Here is a 20,801-nt window from a genome sequence, read left to right as displayed (position 1 = left end):
GCTTTTATTTTGAAGTAATCCAGCAGATCTCTCAGCTGTCTATACAAGTGGCCTACTACCAGCCACCCAACGCAAGTTGCAAACTCTCCCTTTTTTGAGTCTGCAAACCTCTTGTTTTTATCAGTGGGAAAGAATCCTCACAGCCTCACTTTCAGACTGACTCTGAACTAGTTTGAAAAAACATTGACTTGCTTTTCTCAGCACCTGTGCAGATCTGGGATCTTAACTATTTTCTAGATTTTTTTATATTTCACTCAGCTTTCCCTAGATAATATTTGTGCTTCATGAAACCTGGTATCCACATTTGATAGCTACCTTGGGAAAATATAGGAATATCCAACAATAATTCATGTCACTGTCTCACTGGGTACCCAATGGCTCTGATTTACTAACATAATCCCAACTATTTTTATCGGGTTATGCAACACAATTTGTGTCGCGACACTTTGTGCTACACATTTTACTGTTAAAAACCTGACAGTTTTCCAATTACTCAGAGTATTTTTTTTTACTCGACTAAAAGGGCGTTGTTTGAATAATTAGGTGCTTGTTCCCTACATTTTTCTGAAAACCCGACAGTTGTATTTAAAAACCCACCAGAAAAATAGTGAATTTCGGAACTTGAAAACCCGATTGCCTTGAGGATTGGTGAATCTGTTAAAAAGTGTGTATGTTTTTTTTTTTTAAATCCTGTTACTTTGTCCCCTTAGTAGCTTTTTATTTTTTTAATGTTTTTAATTTTTTTTTAATTTTTTTAATTTCTCTCTTTTTTTTTATCTTTGCTTTCAATTCCTTTTTTTTATTTTTATTTTTTTAACTTTTTGTTTGATAACCTATTAACGACCATGAATATAAAGTTACATCCTGGCGCAGAGTTACTTTTCTTTATTTATTTGCTTTACGCTTTATTTTTCCTGTGCAACACTTTTTTTTCCCTGTGCGACAGAATTTAATATCATGCGACAGAATTTTCCCAACATGTGCAAAACATTGGTAAATAAAAGAGATGAGCTAATCGAATCTCATGAAAAATTAGATTTTGAACAATACCGAATTTCCACTCGATTTCAAATAACGGATTTCTTCATTCACTCCATTTTGTTATTACTCTAAAGATTCCACTGAGTTTTTGCAGTAAAAAAATAAAACAAAACTTTTATTTTCTATAACAAAATTTTTATTAATTTTTAAACGGGGACCGATTTCTGTGGGCAGCAGGGACCTAAAAATGTGTCCAACAATAATAAAAATGTAGAAAGGGGCCATTAAAATGTTTACATTTTAAAAATACATTTTATTAATGTATTTTAATAATGTGTTTAATAAAGTGTGTGTGTGGGTTTTAACTTTTTTCACTTTTTTTTTTCCTTTTTTTTTTTTTACATTTTTTAGTTAGTACTACTACTACCAGCATGGAACAGACTGTTCCATGATGGGAGAAGTATAACCTGTACTAATAGACAGATCGCCCCGGGGTCTGACATCCCTTGCAATCCACTCTTCTGGGCGATCGTGCACTATGTTCTGCGATGTAAAGTTCTTCACATCACAGATTCATATTTCCCGGAGAGAGCTGTGATTGGCCAAATGGTTCCAGACAATCACAACTCTCTGTGGGAAATATGAATATATATGGCAGTGCAGGAGACCAGAGAAGAGCGTCCGTGTCCCGCATCTACAAATTATACAGGAAGATCGCAGTGGGTGTCAGACCCCGGGGCGATCTGTCTATTAGCGCAGGTACTACTACTCCCATCATGGAACAGTCTGTTCAGTGCTGGGAGTAGTAGTACTACCACATTTTTTTTTTTAAATTAAGAAAAAAAAGTATAAAAAGTTAAAAACACGCACACACTTTATTACATCTGTTACAGCCTGTGCTCTGGCCACGCATGTTGGCTGCGAGCGCATTGTCCCTGCTATCTCTATTAAATTCAGGGAAAAATAAAATCACTCTGAAAATAACCCAAAACTCTTAGTAAATCAGGGCCAATAAGTCTCCAAAATAGGACAAGCCTTTGTTGAAGTGTACCTGTTGTTAGCAAAAAACTTTTTATATGATGTAGATAATGCCATTATATGTATATTTGTAATATACATTGGTTAAAAATGTGTATATTTTTGGGTGAAAAAAATGCTGTCCCTGCAGCTATTGCCTGTGTGTCTCTGTGAGGAGGCCAAATACAGGAAGTGTGGGTGGGACAAGTAGGGTTCTGTACAGACTCCTGGATTGTCAATCATCCTGATGTGTGAGCCGGGAGCCTGTCACAGAGCCTCAATGCCCTGCTTGTCCTCAATGCACTGCTTGTCCTCAGTGTACAGAGCCTTGCTTGTCCTCAGTGTACAGGGCCCTGCTTGACCTTAGTGCACAGATCCCTGCTTGTCCTCGGTGCAAAGAGCCCTGCTTGTCCTTATTGCACAGAAACCTGCTTGTCCTCAGTGTACAGAGCCCTGCTTGCCCTCAGTATACAGAACCCTGCTTGTCCTTATTGCACAGAGCCCTGCTTGTCCTCAGGGTACAGAGCCCTGCTTGTCCTCAGTATACAGAGCCCTGCTTGTCCTCAGTACTCAGACCCCTGCTTTGTCCTCAGTGTACAGAGCCCTGCTTGTCCTCTATGTACAGAGCCCTGCTTGTCCTCAGTACACAGACCCCTGCTTTGCCCTCAGTGTACAGAGCCCTGCTTGTCCTCAGTGTACAGAGCCCTGCTTGTCCCCAGTGCACAGAGCCCTGCTTTTCCACCCACACTTAACTAATGTATATTACAAATATACATATAGGTTCATATTTATAAATCAGCCTGAAACCCTAATTGGCTTTTCCCATAGCATCCAATCACAGCTCAAGTTTTACTTTAAGCTTGTTAAGATATTCAAACTGAGCTGTAATTGGTTGTGTTGGGAAAAAAACCAGACAATTGGGGATTGATAAATATGGGCCATAATGTTATTTTCTACATTATATAAACTGTTTTTTTGCTAATGACAGGTACACTTTAAGTGAACACTCAAAAAGTCTCAATTGTTTTAAATCATTTATGTGTTTCGCAGACTGACTGTAGGCAATGTATTCTTTCCTTTAAAGCCTAAAAACGGGTTATTGCATTCATTTCAGCAATAGTGTCACAAGCTGTCAGTTCTAATCTGTGATTGAAACATTGCCAGGTTATGACACAATTCTGATCTGGGTTTTTCTTTAGCAACTCTGCAGCAGCAGATTTGTTTTCCCTGACACTGGCCATTGTCGTAAAACATTTTTATTTTTCAAATCTTTCTTTTGCAAGAACAATATAAACATTTTAGAGGTTTCTTAGTAATTGTTTATGTTCTTTGGTTTAATAAAGAAACAGAATTAAAAGAATGAATGTTCAAGAAATATAGAAATATTTTCCTTTCTCACCAACTAAAGTTACAGATAGTCTCTTTTTAACTTTCTCACAATGTTTTATTTTTTCCTTTCTGCTTTAACATAAGTGAAGAATAGGATCTAAAAGTTTTGTTAATTTGTTAATTGTATTCAATTTAATATTTAAAAAATAATTATTATATTTAATCAGTTAATATCTGAATCATTTTATCTTGGTGTAATTTTATTTTTTATTATTATTATTATTATTATTATTATATATATTTTTTTCATATTCCTTCATGTCTCATTCTTTCAGTTGTTGCAGATAGGCAGTGGTGGGCCCTAGGTAACAAAAAAAACTAACTTATAGGGGTTGTCCAGCAGTTTTGTGGCCCAGGCTGGAGGGAACATATCCAAACAAGCATACTTTACTTGCTGCTAGCTCCATAGTTGCCAGTTTCCCAATCTCCTTGTCTTCAACACAGTCTTTTCTTCATTACTTCTGCTGACATGCATTGAGGACAGAAAATGCCCCCTCAGTGGCTATTCTCTATGTGAAATGGACATTTCCTCATTACATGCCACAGCAGTAATGAAGAGGACCACCGCAAAAACAGGGCAATCGGGAAACTGATAGCGACACGGAATAGGCCAGGTAACTGTACCTGTTTGTTCTGTTTCACCCACCCCAGGCCACATGTTGTTTAACTGTTTCTGGCTACAAAAAAAAAAAAACAGTTGGCCTGGAGGTTATATAATTGTCATATGATTGTGGCTATACTAGCTTCTAGCAGTATATATGACACATCAACACATGCTTGCGAGTGTTTTGGAAACTGTACTGTTTGTATTTGCAGCTCTATGGAGGCCATGGGTACTAACAATACATAATTTTTTTTATTTTTTATTTAGAGCACAGGCGGTAACTTTTTTGATTGTCAAAAAAGAGTGCTAGGGCGGCTTTCCACTACAAAGATGTTTTAGTAGATGATACATGCAGGTCAAGTTGCTGTACATTGTCTGATTGAATAAATCTTTCAAATCTTCTATTTATAGGTTCTATTCCGATCCAAATACATGGGCAATAGACAGACAATTTTTATGGGGACCAGGCCTTCTTATAACACCTGTTCTTGATGAGGTGAGATCTTTTCTTCATTATGCTTCTGTCATTGTTTATTTGATTTAGTACAACATATTTACACATGGCAGAATTCTGTTTTAGAATTGCATGTAACTGTGATGGATAAATAGAAAAAATATATATTTACAGAAATGTTTGCAACAAATCTGTTGCCTGTTAATGTACCTTTATTGTAAGAAATAAACTAGACTGATAAACTATATTTTCATCTTCATTAGTACTTAATAATTCAAAAATGAATGTATTTCCCACAGAAGAGGATTGCAGTAACACATGTTTAAAATGTGCTATTCCCTTTGTGTATATTGGAACTAAACAAAAAAGGGGGGGGGGGAAGAAAATTGGACATAATGTCACACCAAACTCCAAAAATGGGCTGGACAAAATTATTGGCACGCTTTCCAAATTTCGGAAAAATAAGATTGTTTCAAGCACGTGTTGCTCCTTTAAACTCACCTGGGGTAAGTAACAGGTGTGGGCAATATAAAAATCACACCTAAGGGTGCGTTCGTATACTATGACTAACAGGGGTTTCCCACTGTGGGAATCCTGCTGCGAGTTACGCAACCATTGATTTAAATGGGTCCACAGACAGTACGCAATAGTGTCAGATTTGCGGACTGTCCACGACCCATTCAAATGAATGGTAACGTAACTCGCTAGTTACTAGCGTATGAACACACCCTGAAAGCAGATAAAAAGGAGAGAAGTTTACTTAGTCTTTGCATTGTGTGTCTGTGTGTGCCAAACTAAGCAATGACAACAGAAAGAGAAGAGAACTGTTTGAGGACTTGAGAACCAAAATTGTGGAAAAACATCAACAATCTCAAGGTTACAATCCATCTCCAGAGATCCAGATTTGCCTTTGTCCACAGTGCGCAACATTATCAAGAAGTTTGCAACCCATGGCACTGTATCTAATCTCCCCGGACGTGGACAGAAGAGAAAAATTTATGAAAGGTATCAATGGATAAGAAGCCACAAACAAGTTCCAAAGATATTCAAGCTGTCCTGCAGGCTCAGGGAGCATCAGTGTCAGCGCGAACTATCGTCAACATTTAAATGAAATTAAACACTATGGCAGGAGACCCAGGAGGACCCCACTGCTGACACAGAGACATAAAAAGCAAGACTGCATTTTGCCAATATGAACTTGAGTAAGCCAAAATCCTTCTGGGAAAACGTCTTGTGGACAGATGAGACCAAGATAGAGCTTTTTGGTAAAGCATATCATTTTACTGTTTACTGAAAACAGAATGAAGCCTATAAAGAAAAGAACACAGTACCTACTGTGAAATATGGACGAGGTTCAGTGATGTTTTGGGGTTGTTTTGATGCCTCTGGCACAGGGTGCCTTGAGTGTGTGCAAGGCATCATGAAATCTGAGGATTACCAATGAAATTTGGGTTGCACTGTACAGCCCAGTGTCAGAAAGCTTGGGTCTTCCAGAAGGACAATGACCCCAACATACCTCAAAAAGCACCCAGAAATGGTTGGCAACAAAGCGCTGGAGAGTTCTGAAGTGGCCAGCAAAGTGTCCATATCTAAATCCCATTGAACACCTATGGAGAGATCTTAAAATTGCTGTTGGGAAAAGGCGCCCATCCAATAAGAGAGACCTGGAGCAGTTGGCAAAGAAAAAGGGGTACAACACTCCGGCTGAGAGGTGTAAGAAGCTTATTGATGATTATAGGAAGCAACTGATTTCAGTTATTTTTTCCAAACGATGTGCCACCAAATATTAAGTTAAGGGTGCCAATAATTTTGTCCAGCCCATTTTTGGAGCTTGGTGTGACATTATGTCCAATTTTCTTTTTTCCCTCACTTTTTTGGTTTAGTTCCAATACACACAAAGGGAATAAACATGTGTATAGCTAAACATGTGTTACTGCAATCCTTTTCTGTAAGAAATACTTCCTTTTCTTGAAAAATTTCAGGGGTGCCAACATTTATTCCAAACTTCCCAAACATGCTTTTCTGTAAGCCTGCAGAACAGAAATCTGATAAAAATATCATATATATATATATATATATATATATATATATATATATATAATGACCAGAAAAGTCACCTGAAAGGAAAGGTACACTTTAACCTCTCCATGAGCAGAGTGTTTTTGGCCTTTGTGACCAGAGCAAAATGTCACCATTTGGAAAGCAGCTTTCTAAGGATAGGTTTCCACACAGGTTTTTTTATTGCATGTTTTTTTTTTTTTTTAAACTGTCACTGCAATTTTTGACCAAAAGCCAGTGTATTCAAAAGGAATTGGGAATAAAGAGGAAGGACTTATACTTCTCCTTCCAACTGAATCCATTTCTGACTTTGGCTGAAAAACTGCCGTGGCAGTTCTCCAAAAAACACCAGAAGCATTGGGGAGCATAGTTCTCCATATAAGAAAGTGCTGTTCTCTTGCACTTTCAGTGACAAGGAACTGATTTTCTTTTTTAGTCCCTTATTACTGTACAGGATCGGACTGTGACAGTCAGATCCTACTAACATCTCTGCATGAAAGAGCACAGAACTGTCAAATCTAATTGTGTTATTTAACTGGCTGCAGACGCAAGGGACAGCTCTACAGCCAATAAATTAACATAGTATAGTCACTATGGGAGAAATTTATAAAAACCTGTGTACAGGAAAAGTTGCCCAGTTGCCCATAGTAACCAATCATTTTGCAGAGGCCTTGTTGAAAATGAAAGAAGTGATCTGATTGGTTGCTTTGGGCAACTGGACAACTTTTCTTCTGGGCAGGTTTTGATAACTCTCCCCCTATAAAGTTAAAGCAGGCATACTTTGAAAGTTCTCAGTGACTGTGTTTTAAGCTTAATGGCTGGCATTTATCATTGTGTTTACCCTTTTTTATCTGTCTATATTTGGCGCTATTACACGCTATCAAGTGTCTTTTATTGTGACTTTTTTGTGCGCCTTTTGGTTTACACATTTCTGCTGAATTTGAGTTGTAATCCACAGATTTTGGCAATAAACTTCGCCTTTTTGTGAAAGGGCACAAAAAAGGCACAAAACCTCCAAAAAGTCTCTAAGAACACCGGCCCAGACTTAACCCCTTCAGGACCAAACCCATTTTGGCCTTAAGGACCAGAGCGTTTTTTGCACATCTGACCACTGTCACTTTAAACATTAATAACTCTGGAATGCTTTTAGTTATCATTCTGATTCCGAGATTGTTTTTTCGTGACATATTCTACTTTAACTTAGTGGTAAAATTTTATGGTAACTTGCATCCTTTCCTTGTGAAAAATCCTAAAATTTGATGAAAAATTTGAAAATTTTGAATTTTTCTAACTTTGAAGCTCTCTGCTTGTAAGGAAAATGTATATTACAAATAAATAAAATTTTTATTCACATATAAAATATGTCTACTTTATGTCTGCATCATAAAAGTGACGAGTTTTTACTTTTGGAAGACACCAGAGGGCTTCAAAGTTCAGCAGCAATTTTCCAATTTTTCACAAAATTTTCAAACTCACTATTTTTCAGGGACCAGTTCAGGTTTGAAGTGGATTTGAAGGGTCTTCATATTAGAAATACCGCACAAAAGACCCCATTATGAAAACTGCACCCCCCAAAGTATTCAAAATGACATTTAGTCATCATTTTAACCCTTTAGGTGTTTCACAGGAATAGAAGCAAAGTGAAGGAGAAAATTCACAATCTTCATTTTTTACACTCGCATGTTCTTGTAGACCCAATTTTTGAATTTTTACAAGGGGTAAAAGGAGAAAATGTATACTTATATTTGTAGCCCAATTTCTCTCGAGTAAGCACATACCTCATATGTCTATGTAAAGTGTTCGGCGGGCGCAGTAGAGGGCTCAGAAGGGAAAGAGCGACAAGGGGATTTTGGAGAGTAAATTTTTCTGAAATGGTTTTTGGGGGGCATGTTGCATTTAGGAAGCCCCTATGGTGCCAGAACAGCAAAAAACCCTCACATGGCATACCATTTTGGAAACTAGACCCCTTGAGGAACATAACAAGGAATAAAGTGAGCCTTAATACCCCACAGGTGTTTCACGACTTTTGCATATGTAAAAAAAAATATATATTTTTTCACTAAAATGTGTGTTTCCCCCCAAATTTCACATTTTTCTAAGGGTTAATAGCAGGAAATACCCCCCAATATTTGTAACCCCTTCTCTTCTGAGTATGGAGGTACCCCATAAGTTAACCTGAAGTGCACTATGGGCGAACTACAATGCTCAGAAGAGAAGGAGTCATATTCGGCTTTTTGAGAGCAAATTTTGCTCGGGGGGCATGTCTCATTTAGGAAGCCCCTATGGTGCCAGAACAGCAAAAATAACCACATGGCATACCGTTTTGGAAACTAGACCCCTTGAGGAATGTAATAAGGAATAAAGTGAGCCTTATTACCCCACAGGTGTTTCACGACTTTTGCATATGTAAAAAAAAAAAAATGTCCACTAAAATGTGTGTTTCCCCCCAAATTTCACATTTTTGCAAGGGTTAATAGCAGGAAATACCCCCCAATATTTGTAACCCCTTCTCTTCTGAGTATGGAGGTACCCCATAAGTTGACCTGAAGTGCCCTATGGGCGAACTACAATGCTCAGAAGAGAAGGAGTCATATTTGGCTTTTTGCTCGGGGGGCATATCGCATTTAGGAAGCCCCTCTGGTGCCAGAACAGCAAAAAAAAACACATGGCATACCATTTTGGAAACGAGACCCCTTGAGGAACGTAACAAGGGGTACAGTGAGCATTTGCCCCCCACTGGTGTCTGATAGATCTTTGGAACAGTGGGCTGTACAAGTTTTCATTTTCACGGACCACTGTTCCAAAGATCCGTCAGACACCTGTCGGGGGTAAATTCTCACTGCACCCCTCATTACATTCCGTGAGGCGTGTAGTTTCCGAAATGGGGTCACATGTGGGGTTTTGTTTTTTTTGCGTTTGTCAAAACCGCTGTAACAATCAGCCACCCCTGTGCAAATCACCTCAAATGTACATGGTGCGCTCTCCCTTCTGGGCCTTGTTGTGCGCCCCCAGAGCACTTTGCGCTCACATATGGGGTATCTCTGTAGTCGGGAGAAATTGCGTTACAAATTTTGGGGGGCTTTTTTCCCTTTTACCTCTTGTGAAAATGTAAAGTATAGGGCAACATCAGCATGTTAGTGTAAAAAATTTAATTTTTTTACACTAACATTCTGGTGTAGACCCCAACATTTCCTTTTCATGAAGGGTTAAAGAAGAAAAAGCCCCCCAAACCTTATAACGTAATTTCTCCCGAGTACGGCGATACCCCATATGTCGCCCTAAACCGTTGCCTTGAAATACGACAGGGCTCCAAAGTGAGAGCGCCATGTGCATTTGAGGCCTAAATTAGGGATTTGCATAGGGGTGGACATAGGGGTATTCTACGCCAGTGATTCCCAAACAGGGTGCCTCCAGCTGTTGCAAAACTCCCAGCATGCGTGGACAGTCAACGGCTGTCCGGCAATACTAGGAGTTGTTGTTTTTCAACAGCTGGAGGCTCTGCTTTGGAAACAGTGGCGTACCGGACGTTCTTATTGGGGGAGGGGGGCTGTGTAGGGGTATGTGTATATGTAGTGTTTTTAACTTTTTATTTTATTTTGTGTTAGTGTAGTGTAGTGTTTTTAGGGTACAGTCACATGGGCGGGGGATTACAGCGAGTTTCCCAGCGCAAAATTTGCTGCATCTCAAGATGCGAGAAACCCACTGTAAAAGCCTTGCCCATGTGAATGTACCCGGTACATTCACAGGGGGGGGGGGGGGGTGCACCAGCTGTTGCAAAACCACAACTCCCAGCTTGCATGGTCTGTTAGTGCATGCTGGGAATTATAGTTTTGCAACAGCTGGAGGCACACAGGTTAGGAAACACTGAGTTAGAAACAATGTTTCCCAACCAGTGTGTCTCCAGTTGTTGCAAAACTACAACTCCCAGCATGCCCAGACAGCTGTAGGGCATGCTGGGAGTTGTAGTTTGGCAACATCTGAAGGGCCAGATGTTGCTGAACTAAAACTCCCAGCATGCCTGGACAGTCAGTGCATGCTGGGAGTTGTAGTTTTGCAACAGCTGGAAGAGCACAGATTGGAGACCATTATACAATGGTCTCCAAACTGGGGCCCTCCAGATGTTGCAAAACTACAACTCCCAGCATGCCCAGACAGCCAAAGGCTGTCTAGGCATGCTGGGAGTTGTAGTTTTCAGACTCCTAGAAGCAGCAGTGAAGATTTTCACTGCTGCTTCTGAGGACCATGTACTTACCTGCCGGTCCCGTCGCTGCTCCTCCACGTGGCCGGTCCCGCGCTGCTCCTCGGTCCCGCCAGGTAAGTCCGCCGGTCCCCTGATGTTCCCCTCCTATGCCGCAGGTCCCCGCAAGCCCCCGCAGCCATCGTCCCCCGTTCTGCCCGACTTCCAGGGGCGGGCAGTGCGGGGGATCTGAACTTTCACCCCAGATCACTGTGATTGGTCCACAGGGACCAATCACAGTGATCGCTGACCAGGACCATCAATGGATGGTCCTGGGGGTGAAGCAGAAGTTGTCCCCTACTGGAAACAGCGGGACTTCTGCCAGTTAACCCGTGCGATGCTGCGCGCTCGCCGGGTTAACTGAATGGCATATATAAACGCCGGGATGCGCGAACGCACTGCACAACCCGGCGTTTATATATGCCATTCTGCGGGAAGGGGTTAATATAGCTTTTGGTGTATGTGAAGAGTGAAATTTCAGAAAATGTGACCTGCACAAAATTTATCAAATGCTCGGTGACCATTTAATAAATTTGGTGCTCCTACACATTACCAGCACACAAAATAAAAAAAGTATAGAAAAATACTTCACATACACCTACAATGATAAATGCCCCCCAATGTTTTATAGTTTTCATCTTATAGGACCCACCAGACTAAACAATGCTTCAATACTTAAAAATGTAAAGTAGGGAGGAATTATTTTTCCTAAATCTTTCTTATGGGGCAAATTTATTTTCTACAACAAAGAAATGCTTGAATACTTCATCTGTTGCTAGCCATAGTGCCCCATAACATTGTGCTCCATCACATTTTTTAGACACAGAGCTGATCAAATTTGCCTCCCACAATGCCCTGTCCTTATCAAGGACAGCTTTGCAGTAACTTCATCTCCTGGCTTCACCAGCCAGAATAAGTGTGCAAAGGCAAGAGTAATCAAAAGTGTCTATATGTAATCTGTGATCATTTTATTTCTACAACCATTATGAAATATAAATAAACCAATATTTAAATGCCTGTTATATTTTCATTTGTTCTTTTAGTATGCTTTATCTGTTGATGCCTACATTCCTGATGCCGTCTGGTATGATTATGAAACTGTAAGTCAATGAATATCTGTGAAAACATTCTAAAAAAATTCAATGTTACAACCATTTTCATATGACTAGTTACATATTTTCATCTATCTATCTGTCTATCTATTCTATCTATCTATCTATCTATCTATCTATCTATCTATCTACTGTATCTATCTACTGTATCTATCTATCTATCCATTATACAGTATATCTATCTATCTATCTATTTATTCATTCTACAGTCTATCTATCTATCTATCTATCTATCTATCTATCCATCCATTATGCAGTATATCTATCTATCTAGTTTTCCAACATCCTTTTTCTGACTTGTTTGAGCCCAATGCCAGAAGTATTCTGGGGGAGGGGGGGGGGGGACATTTATCAGTGGGGACAAATGTCAAAAAGTTGCATAATTTTTGCCCAAGGAAACGTGTGGCTTCCTGTGAAAGGGGTGCGACTATCATAAACTGTGCTTCAAATCTCTGTCAATTCTGGCCACTGGCAGGCATTCATTTAGAATGGTTGGGGACATTCCAGTCTTGAGAAATGCTCCATTACAGTTTAGTTTTTTGTGTTTTTATAGCATTTTGAAGGATAGGGAAACTACAAAGGTGGAGCATTTAAGAAACCATCCATGTGTTAAAGCCGTGCTTTCAGCTACCACAATAATGTTGCAATGTGCTGTAAAATCCCATGTGGTTTTTCAAATTTTTTTCCCTTGACATTCAAAATGCAAATAAAAACTGCATCTTACAAACCCAGTTTTTTTTTTATTTATTTATTTTTTATATTTTTTAAAGAGAGAGTGTCATAAAATGAGAAAGGAATAGAGTATTTTAGAAGGTTAATGAGATAATGTATAGTTCTGGCCCATATTTCACACAGCACAGTAATGTGAAATGTATTTAAAATTGACATGGAACACAGCTAGAGTGGGACTAAAAAGCAATTCATAGACTAAATACTAAACATAACCTTTATTTAAATCACTAAAATGACCAAAACAATAATCAGAAATTAAGGCCATCAAAATAAGGACCTCATACCAACCAACATATAATGTGAATCAATTACTGTTAATCTGGTGAGATGTCAAGACAAAAACAGTACCAATATTTATAAAATTGTGCTCCAGCAACCCAGAAACTTATCCAATGCGTCCAACAGGTCCAAATGTGCCAATAATTAAAGGGAAGGTAGGGGAAAAAGGTTAAGGATGAAGAGAAGGGAGGGCCTAGGGGAATGAAGGGCCTTCTTGAGACGGCCCTTACCTAACAACCCCTGATAATGAATTGCCCTATCCTACCCCTAGTCCTAGGCGGAGTATGATGTCCTGAAAGGGATGGCCCCTCTCTGGAACCCACCCCTACTACTCCTATCAATAACCCTACACTAGAGACAGTGTCTAATAGTGATGTCTAATATTCGAATTTGCGATATTTTGCGAATATATGGACGAACATTCCTCATATATTTGCGAAATTTGCATATTCGTTATATTTGCTTTTTTGTTTGCGAATATGCGGAAATTTATGCGCATATGCGCATATTCGCGAATGTTTATGCGTATATGCGCATATTCCTGAATATTGAGCCCTCCCTTCTTTAATAGTATAGGGAACTATGACTAGTGCATTAACTCTGGGATTTTTTGCCCTTTGAAACCAATAGGCCCATTGTGCCCAATCTCCCTCTATGGGGGAGATTCATCAAAACCAGTGTAGAGGAATAGTTGTGGAGTTGCCGATAGCAACCAATCAGATTGCTTATTTCATTTTTGAAAAGGCCTCTGAAAAATGAAGGAAGCAATCTGATTGGTTGCCATGGGCAACTCAGAAACTTTTCCAGGAAAATTTGCTGAGTTGCCCATAGCAACCAATCAGTTTGCTTCTTTCATTTTGCAGAGGCCTTGTGAAAAATGAAAGAAGCAATCTGGTTGGTTACTATGGGCAACTGCACAACTCTTCCTCTACACTGGTTTTGGTGAATTTCCCCATAGAGGGAGATTTATCAAAACCTGTCCAGAGGAAAAGTTTCTGAGTTGCCCATAGCAACCAATCAGATCGCTTCTTTCATTTTTCAGAGGCTTTTTCAAAAATGAAAGAAGCTATTTGATTGGTTGCTATGGGCAACTCAGCAGCTTTTCCAGGAAAGTAAAGTTTAACCCCAACACTGTAACACCCCAGGACTGGAACCAGTGTTAGTCTCCCATTCCTCTGTTCTGCCAAGACAGTCCTGCTTAGCTTACTGTTTTACATGCTGTTAGATCCCTTTAGACCACGATGGGCCTATTGGTTTCAACGGGAAAAAAATCACAGAGTTAATGCACTAGTCGTAGTTCCCTATACCATTAATGAAGGGAGGGCTTAATATTCGCGAATATGCGCATATGCGCATACATTTTTGCATATGTACACACATTTTCGCATATGCGCAAAAAAAAAGCGAATATTTGTAATTGCGAATATATAGTGCTATATTCGCAATATTCGCGAATTTGCAAGCAACACTACTGTCTAACTAAACAGGGATAGGAGAAGGAGAGTAATGGACTATTGCCTATATCAAAATTACAATTGCTATATGCTCTAGTTTAGCCTCCTATTTGAGGTGAGGATATGAGGGGCTTTTGCACAATGGTCTAAATATGCACTGATAGGGTTCTACATTAAGCAACAAATATATAAATGGATAACTTTATGACATGATCCCACCAACATTAGTTAATGGAAAAATATACAGCAAAAGTGTCCCATAAATCATAAACCGTCACATGTCAACAAAACAGCTTGTGTCCTAAAGAAAAAAAACACAATAATAGAAAACCAATAATACGGTAAGTAAAATAGAAATTCTAATATCCATACAGAGTGCATACTTCAGATTATCCAATTTAACAGGGATTAAGTAATGGTAAACAAGGTACATCCAACAAACAACCCGGCATATCGTGAACATTGGGGCAGCAGGCTCACAGTCCTGCTGCCCCAACCCCATTAACATCATCAGCCCATATAAAATCCCCCCAATGGAGAAATAAAGTAAAGTAGAAAAATAGCAACAGAGCCATTGGATGGAGGTTCTTGAGCAGTAGGGGGTCTGCCAGTCAATTGTGACAATTGTGATTGTGTTTGTTATTTCTCACTTTAGACCTTGTTTAATCTTTGTGAAGCCCCAAGGCTGGTGTTGCACACAGCAGTTATTTGGGAAACTATCACTGCAGTTTTTAAGTCAAATGTTTGAGCCAAACTCTTGACATCATCACAGGTCCCTGCGCGTCTAGGCTCTGTGTAGTTTTTGCTATGATTTGCATAACATTTTGGAAAAAACACAGCAATTTTATGCATATCATAGTTTATAAGGTTGAAAAAAGACCAGAGTACATCAAGTTCAACCTTTATCCCTATTGACTCCCTGCTGAGTTGATCCAGAGGAAGGCAAAAATAACCTCATACTAAAAGGTAAAAATCACTTCCCGACTCCAAATATGGCAGTCAGAATAAATCCCTGGATCAACGTTCTGTCCCTATAAATCTATTATCCATAACCTGTAATGTTATTACTCTCCAGAAATGCATCCAGGCGTCTTCTAAACTCTCTTACAGAGTTCCTCTAGACCACTTCCTCCGGAAGAGAATTCCACAGTCTCACTGCTCTTACAGTAAAGAACCCTCGCCTGTGCTGCTGTAGAAACCTTCTATTCTCTAAATGTGGAGAATGCCCCTTGTAATAGATATAGTTCTGGGTATAAATGGGTCATGGGAGAGATCTCTGTACTGATATATTTATACATACATATTATGGTAAAATTCAAATACATTCTAGGTTTCACTGGTGGAATGAGGAGAAAAGTGGCCCATAGTGGACACCAGCAGTATCAGATGGATAGGCCAGCCCTGAAAATAAATCATTATCAGCATCAAATACAGTTCAATGCAAATTAGAAATTTCTTTGAACCTCCTACCTTTACGTACCTTTAAATAACAAGACAATAAACTAATGGCTCCCTTTATTTGTCTTCATTGTAGGGTTCAAAGTATGCGTACAGAAAACAGAGGGTGCAGATGCCTCTCCCCGTAGACAAACTTGGCCTTCATCTCAGGGGAGGTTATATATTTCCCACTCAGCAACCAGATGTCACTACTGAAGCCAGGTATGAATAACAAGCTTGATTGTCCTTTAGAACGTGGACATATTTTGGCAGCACATGGTAACAACAACAGTCCTATTACCTATTCTGGTGGCCATACTATGTAATCATCATTTGTTGTTATTTAGCACCTGCAGATGCCAGACTTTCTGTTGTGTATCCTCATGTAACTTGTCTCTGGACCGTTCTGACATTATAATCACAGACCATTGTTGGAATGCCGCATTCATTCATTTAATACAGAAAAAGGACATTATATTATGCAGCTTATATTCTAATTTGTTCATTTAGCAAACTTCAAGTTCTGCTTTAAGCACTCTACAGGTTAATTTTATATACTGTATACCGTATTTTTCGCCCTATAGGACGCACCGGCATATAAGACGCACCCCATTTTAAAGGTGCAAAATCTAGAAAAAAAAAGATTGTGAACCCAACAGTGATCTTCAACCTGCGGACCTCCAGATGTTGCAAAACTACAACTCCCAGCATGCCCGGACAGCCGTTGGCTGTCCGGGCATGCTGGGAGTTGTAGTTTTGCAACATCTGGAGGTCCGCAGGTTGAAGACCACTGGATAGAAGGTAATACTCACGTGTCCCCGCCGCTCCGGACCCGTCACCCCTGCCCTGGATGTCGCTCCATCGCTGTCGCCGTGTCCCCCGGGGTGTCCCCGACGCTCTTGACGTCTTCTTCCCCGGGATCCACGCTCTCCATCGCCGTCATTACGTCGCTACGCACGCCGCTCCTATTGGATGACGGGACGGCGTGCGCAACAACGTGATGACGTTGAAGGGGAGCGCCGCCATGCAGGTGCAGGAGCAGACACCGAGGAGGCAGGTAAGGTCCCTCCCGGTGTTCTGTAAGCTGTTCGGGACGCCGCGATTTCACCGCAGCGGTCCCGAACAGCCCGACTGAGTAGCCGGGTTAGTGTCACTTTTGCTTCAGACGCGGCGGTCAGCTTTGATCGCCGCGTATGAAGGGTTAATACAGGGCATCACTGTGATCGTTGATGTCCTGTATTAGCCGCGGTTTCCGGCCGTTGATGGCCACAGGGACCGACCCGATAGGTATGTATTCGCCATATAAGACGCACCAACTTTTCCCCCCCAGTTTTGGGGAAGAAAAAGTGCGTCTTATACGGCGAAAAATACGATAGTTTATTTTTTAGAGGGATTTTACAAATAACATTCTTCAGAAAAACGTTTTTTTTTTTTTTTGCCCAAACACTAGAGGGAAATTTCTAAAGCATGACATATAATGGACATTTCCATCAGTACAATTTTAATACATAGGTTGGTATCTTGAAACCCAGACTTGCTCATAGAGGCAAAGTACTTTAAAGGGGTACTCCGGTGGAAAACAAATGTTTTCAAATCAACTGGTGCCAGAAAGTTAAACGGATTTGTAAATTACTTCTATTTAAAAATCGTAATCCTCCCAGTACTTATCAGCTGCTGTATACTACAGAGAAAGTTGTATAGTTATTTTCTGTCTGACCGCAGTGCTCTCTGCTGACACCTCTGTCCAGAGCAGGAGAGGTTTGCTATGGGGTTTTTCTTCTACTCTGGACAGTCCCTGACACGGACAGAGGTGGTAGCAAAGAGCAATGTGGTCAGACTGGACAGAACTACACAACTTTCTCTGTAGTATACAGCGGCTGTTAAGTACTGGAAGGATTAAGATTTTTAAATAGAAGTAATTTACAAATCTGTTTAACTTTCTGGCACCAGTTGATTTGAAAACATTTTCTTTCCACCAGAGTTCCCCTTTAATAGGAGAAGTCAGAAGTATAGCATTTATTCTTTACAATATAGGAATAGGAAACAATTTAATGAGTGGTAACAAGAAGTTCATTATATAACATTGCTTTGTGCTCATACTCTGGTCAATTATTGTTACAATGCCTCCATCGAGCCTCAAGACCGGCAGTGCAGTAGTGTAATACATTATGGAGAGGCTAATAAGATAGCCTGTGCTATTAACACATTAACATGAGAATAATGGAGTTACTAGATATTTCTCTTTAGAGTTGCCGTAATTGTTCATAAAAGACCCAAGTGATTGCTTGATAAAGGACTTAAACAAAGGATGATTCCGGCTTCTTCTAAGTTCACTCCTTGATAGTTAGCAGAATGATAATTGCATCTTAACAGTAATTATGGTAAGAGGATAATTCCCTTACAGTTGTATAAAATATTGCTTTAAGCATTCAAATGGACATAACATTATGCATTATGTCAACATCTCACCATTACACACTGCCTTCCATGCAAAAGCAGATTTTTGAGTAAGCAGACATTATTCATCCCCAGAGGTCTGTTAGGCATCTGTAAATATGAAGCACTACTAAATGGAAAAAAAGCTGTGCTGAGATAAAAGCATATAATCTCAATACCGTTGTTGCTTGTGCAACTGAACTTGACCCCCCCCCCCCCCATATCCAATCCCAAAACACAATGCCAATAAAGATGAGGTTATTCTACAAGCCTTACATTTGGTTGGAGTTAAATGACTATAAGAAAGGTGAACAAAGTGTTATTATCCCGTCATAGAGCTAGTGGAAAAGTCATCTACAGTTCATGAAAACATAAGAATTAAAGGGGTACTACAGTGGAAAACTTTTTTTTTTTTTTCAAATCAACTGGTGCCAGAAAGTTAAACAGATTTGTAAATCACTTCTATTAAAAAATCTTAATGCTTCTAGTACTTTTTAGGGGCTGTATACTAAAGAGAAATCCAAAAAAGAAATGCATTTCATGTGATGTCTTGACCACAGTGCTCTCTTCTGACCTCTGCTGTCCATTTTAGGAACTGGAGAAAATCCCCATAGCAAACATATGCTTCTCTGGACAGTTCCTAAAATGGACAGCAGAGGTCAGCAGAGAGCACTGTGGTCAGGACATTACAGGAAAGGCATTTCTTTTTGGATTTCTCTTTAGTATACAGCCCCTAAAAAGTACTGGAAGGATTAAGATTTCTTAATAGAAGAGATTTACAAATCTGTTTAACTTTCTGGCACCAGTTGATAAAAAAAAAAAAAAAAATAAAAAAAAACGTTTTCCACGGTAGTGCCCCTTTAAGTATAACTCTGCAATACATTGCTTTAGTAATAGGAAGATCTGGGGCAATTTAGGAATTTGCTTCTGTCCATGATTGTGTTGGATTTTGTTGATGTTGCTTCTTTTATTTTTATATTTTCTTGTTAAATCCAAATTGAAAGCCTTCTTGTGTGTGCAGAGCATGTACAGTGCACGAGGAGAGCCTATGGTTCTGTATGACAGGTTCTACTATTCTATATGCAATTGTATGGTGCCCCTGGGTGACACCCATAAAATATTTACTTCCCTGGGCTGTCACCTCTCCTGCCTGCCGCTGTGATGTTGAGGGCTGCATCCACCTGTCTTCACAGCCACCAACACTGAGAGGAGAGCTGGTTGGCCAATCGGTGCTGCTGAATGCCAAGTTTATCAAGGTGTGGTCTTGGTGTCCAATAGTGGTAGGAAGCCGACTATTTACACAGGCTCCTGCCTTTGGCATGTGCCTGTGAACCCTATACCATGTGGTTTTATGCTCTGCGTCATTCTGTCATATTGGATCTTCTGACCTGTGTGGACTGTGTACCTGGTAAACCCTTCTGGTCTGCTGATTTTGTCTACACATGACCTTCTTGCTTAACTATTCAACTATTCCTTCTTAACTCCCTGCCTGCTGATTCTGCATACACATGACATCCGGTCTATTTGTCCCTGGACTGTTTGCTGTTTACCCTCCTGCTGTCAGCCTTGTCCCTATGGGCCCCCTTGGTACTGACCCGGCTGATCAACCATATTTTCCCCACCTGGGACCCCTTTGACAGCTAGTGGCCTACTGACCAGCATCATTGCTCCATCTCAGTGTGTGGGGTGTCGGATGCTTATTTTTAGTCAGAGGTTGTCATTCAGGATCAGACCCCTGGTCATTACAACACCGTGTTCTCTTTTAGAAGCAATGCTCCTGTATGGAAGAAATTCTTTGCATACCTCTTTAAAAATCAATAACATTCTAAGTTATAATATGGACCCATAGATTTCTAGACAGAATTATATAGCACAGATCTACAATATAGTTGCTTTATGTATATGAGCCTTTTTGTAACACTAATAAACTGTTAGCCAGACAGTACGTCCTTTGACTTGTAAGGCCTGCCACCAAAAGGAAAACAAAGTTATTGTCAATATTATTTTGTTTAATATTTTATGTCTAAAGTGCAATTGTATGTAAATAACTCTTATTATTGTCAATTTGTTTCAGTCGCAAAAAACCACTTGGCCTAATAGTCACATTGGATGATAATGAAGCGGCCCATGGAGAATTCTTCTGGGATGATCTTGAATCCAGAGGTAGATACAAATACTGTTTAAAGGGGTACTCCGCCCCTTGCATATTATCCCCTAGCCAAAGGATAGGGGATAAGATGTCAGATTACGGGGGTCCCACAACTAGGGACCCCTGGATCTCCGCTGCAGCACCCTGCTATCATTACTGCACAGAGCAAACTCTCTCTGTGCGTAATTGACCGGCGATACAGAGGCCGGAGCATTGTGATGTCACGGCTCCGCCCCCTCGTGACTTCACGGCCCGCCCCCTTAATGCAAGTCTATGGGAGGGGGCATTATGGCCACCACGCCCCCTCCCATAGACTTGTATTGAGGGGGCAGGCCATAACATCACGAGGGGGTAGAGCCGTGACATCACAATGCTCCGGCCCCTGTATTTCCTGTCATTACACACAGAGCAAGTTTGCTCTGTGCAGTAATGATAGCGGGGTGCTGCAGCAGAGATCCCTGG

At 40.2% G+C, this 20,801-nt stretch overlaps 1 protein-coding gene across 5 annotated transcripts in view; it reads left to right on the top strand.

Moving 5' to 3' along the window:
- The window catches only part of SI (sucrase-isomaltase), a 223,092-nt gene that overhangs the window by 90,937 nt on the left and 111,354 nt on the right, over nt 1–20,801 (top strand). For all 5 annotated transcript variants that reach the window (XM_056565086.1, XM_056565085.1, XM_056565087.1 and 2 more), the window contains 4 exons: nt 4,403–4,487; nt 11,784–11,840; nt 15,852–15,976; nt 20,265–20,353. In XM_056565086.1, the coding sequence (XP_056421061.1) occupies nt 4,403–4,487; nt 11,784–11,840; nt 15,852–15,976; nt 20,265–20,353 (356 nt within the window). The remainder of the gene's footprint in view (nt 1–4,402; nt 4,488–11,783; nt 11,841–15,851; nt 15,977–20,264; nt 20,354–20,801) is intronic.

Source organism: Hyla sarda, chromosome 3, assembly GCF_029499605.1.
Source record: "Hyla sarda isolate aHylSar1 chromosome 3, aHylSar1.hap1, whole genome shotgun sequence".
NCBI classification, from domain to species: domain Eukaryota; kingdom Metazoa; phylum Chordata; class Amphibia; order Anura; family Hylidae; genus Hyla; species Hyla sarda.
The sequence above is the reverse complement of the archived record's forward strand: the minus strand, read 5'-3'. Positions and strand labels throughout refer to the sequence as shown.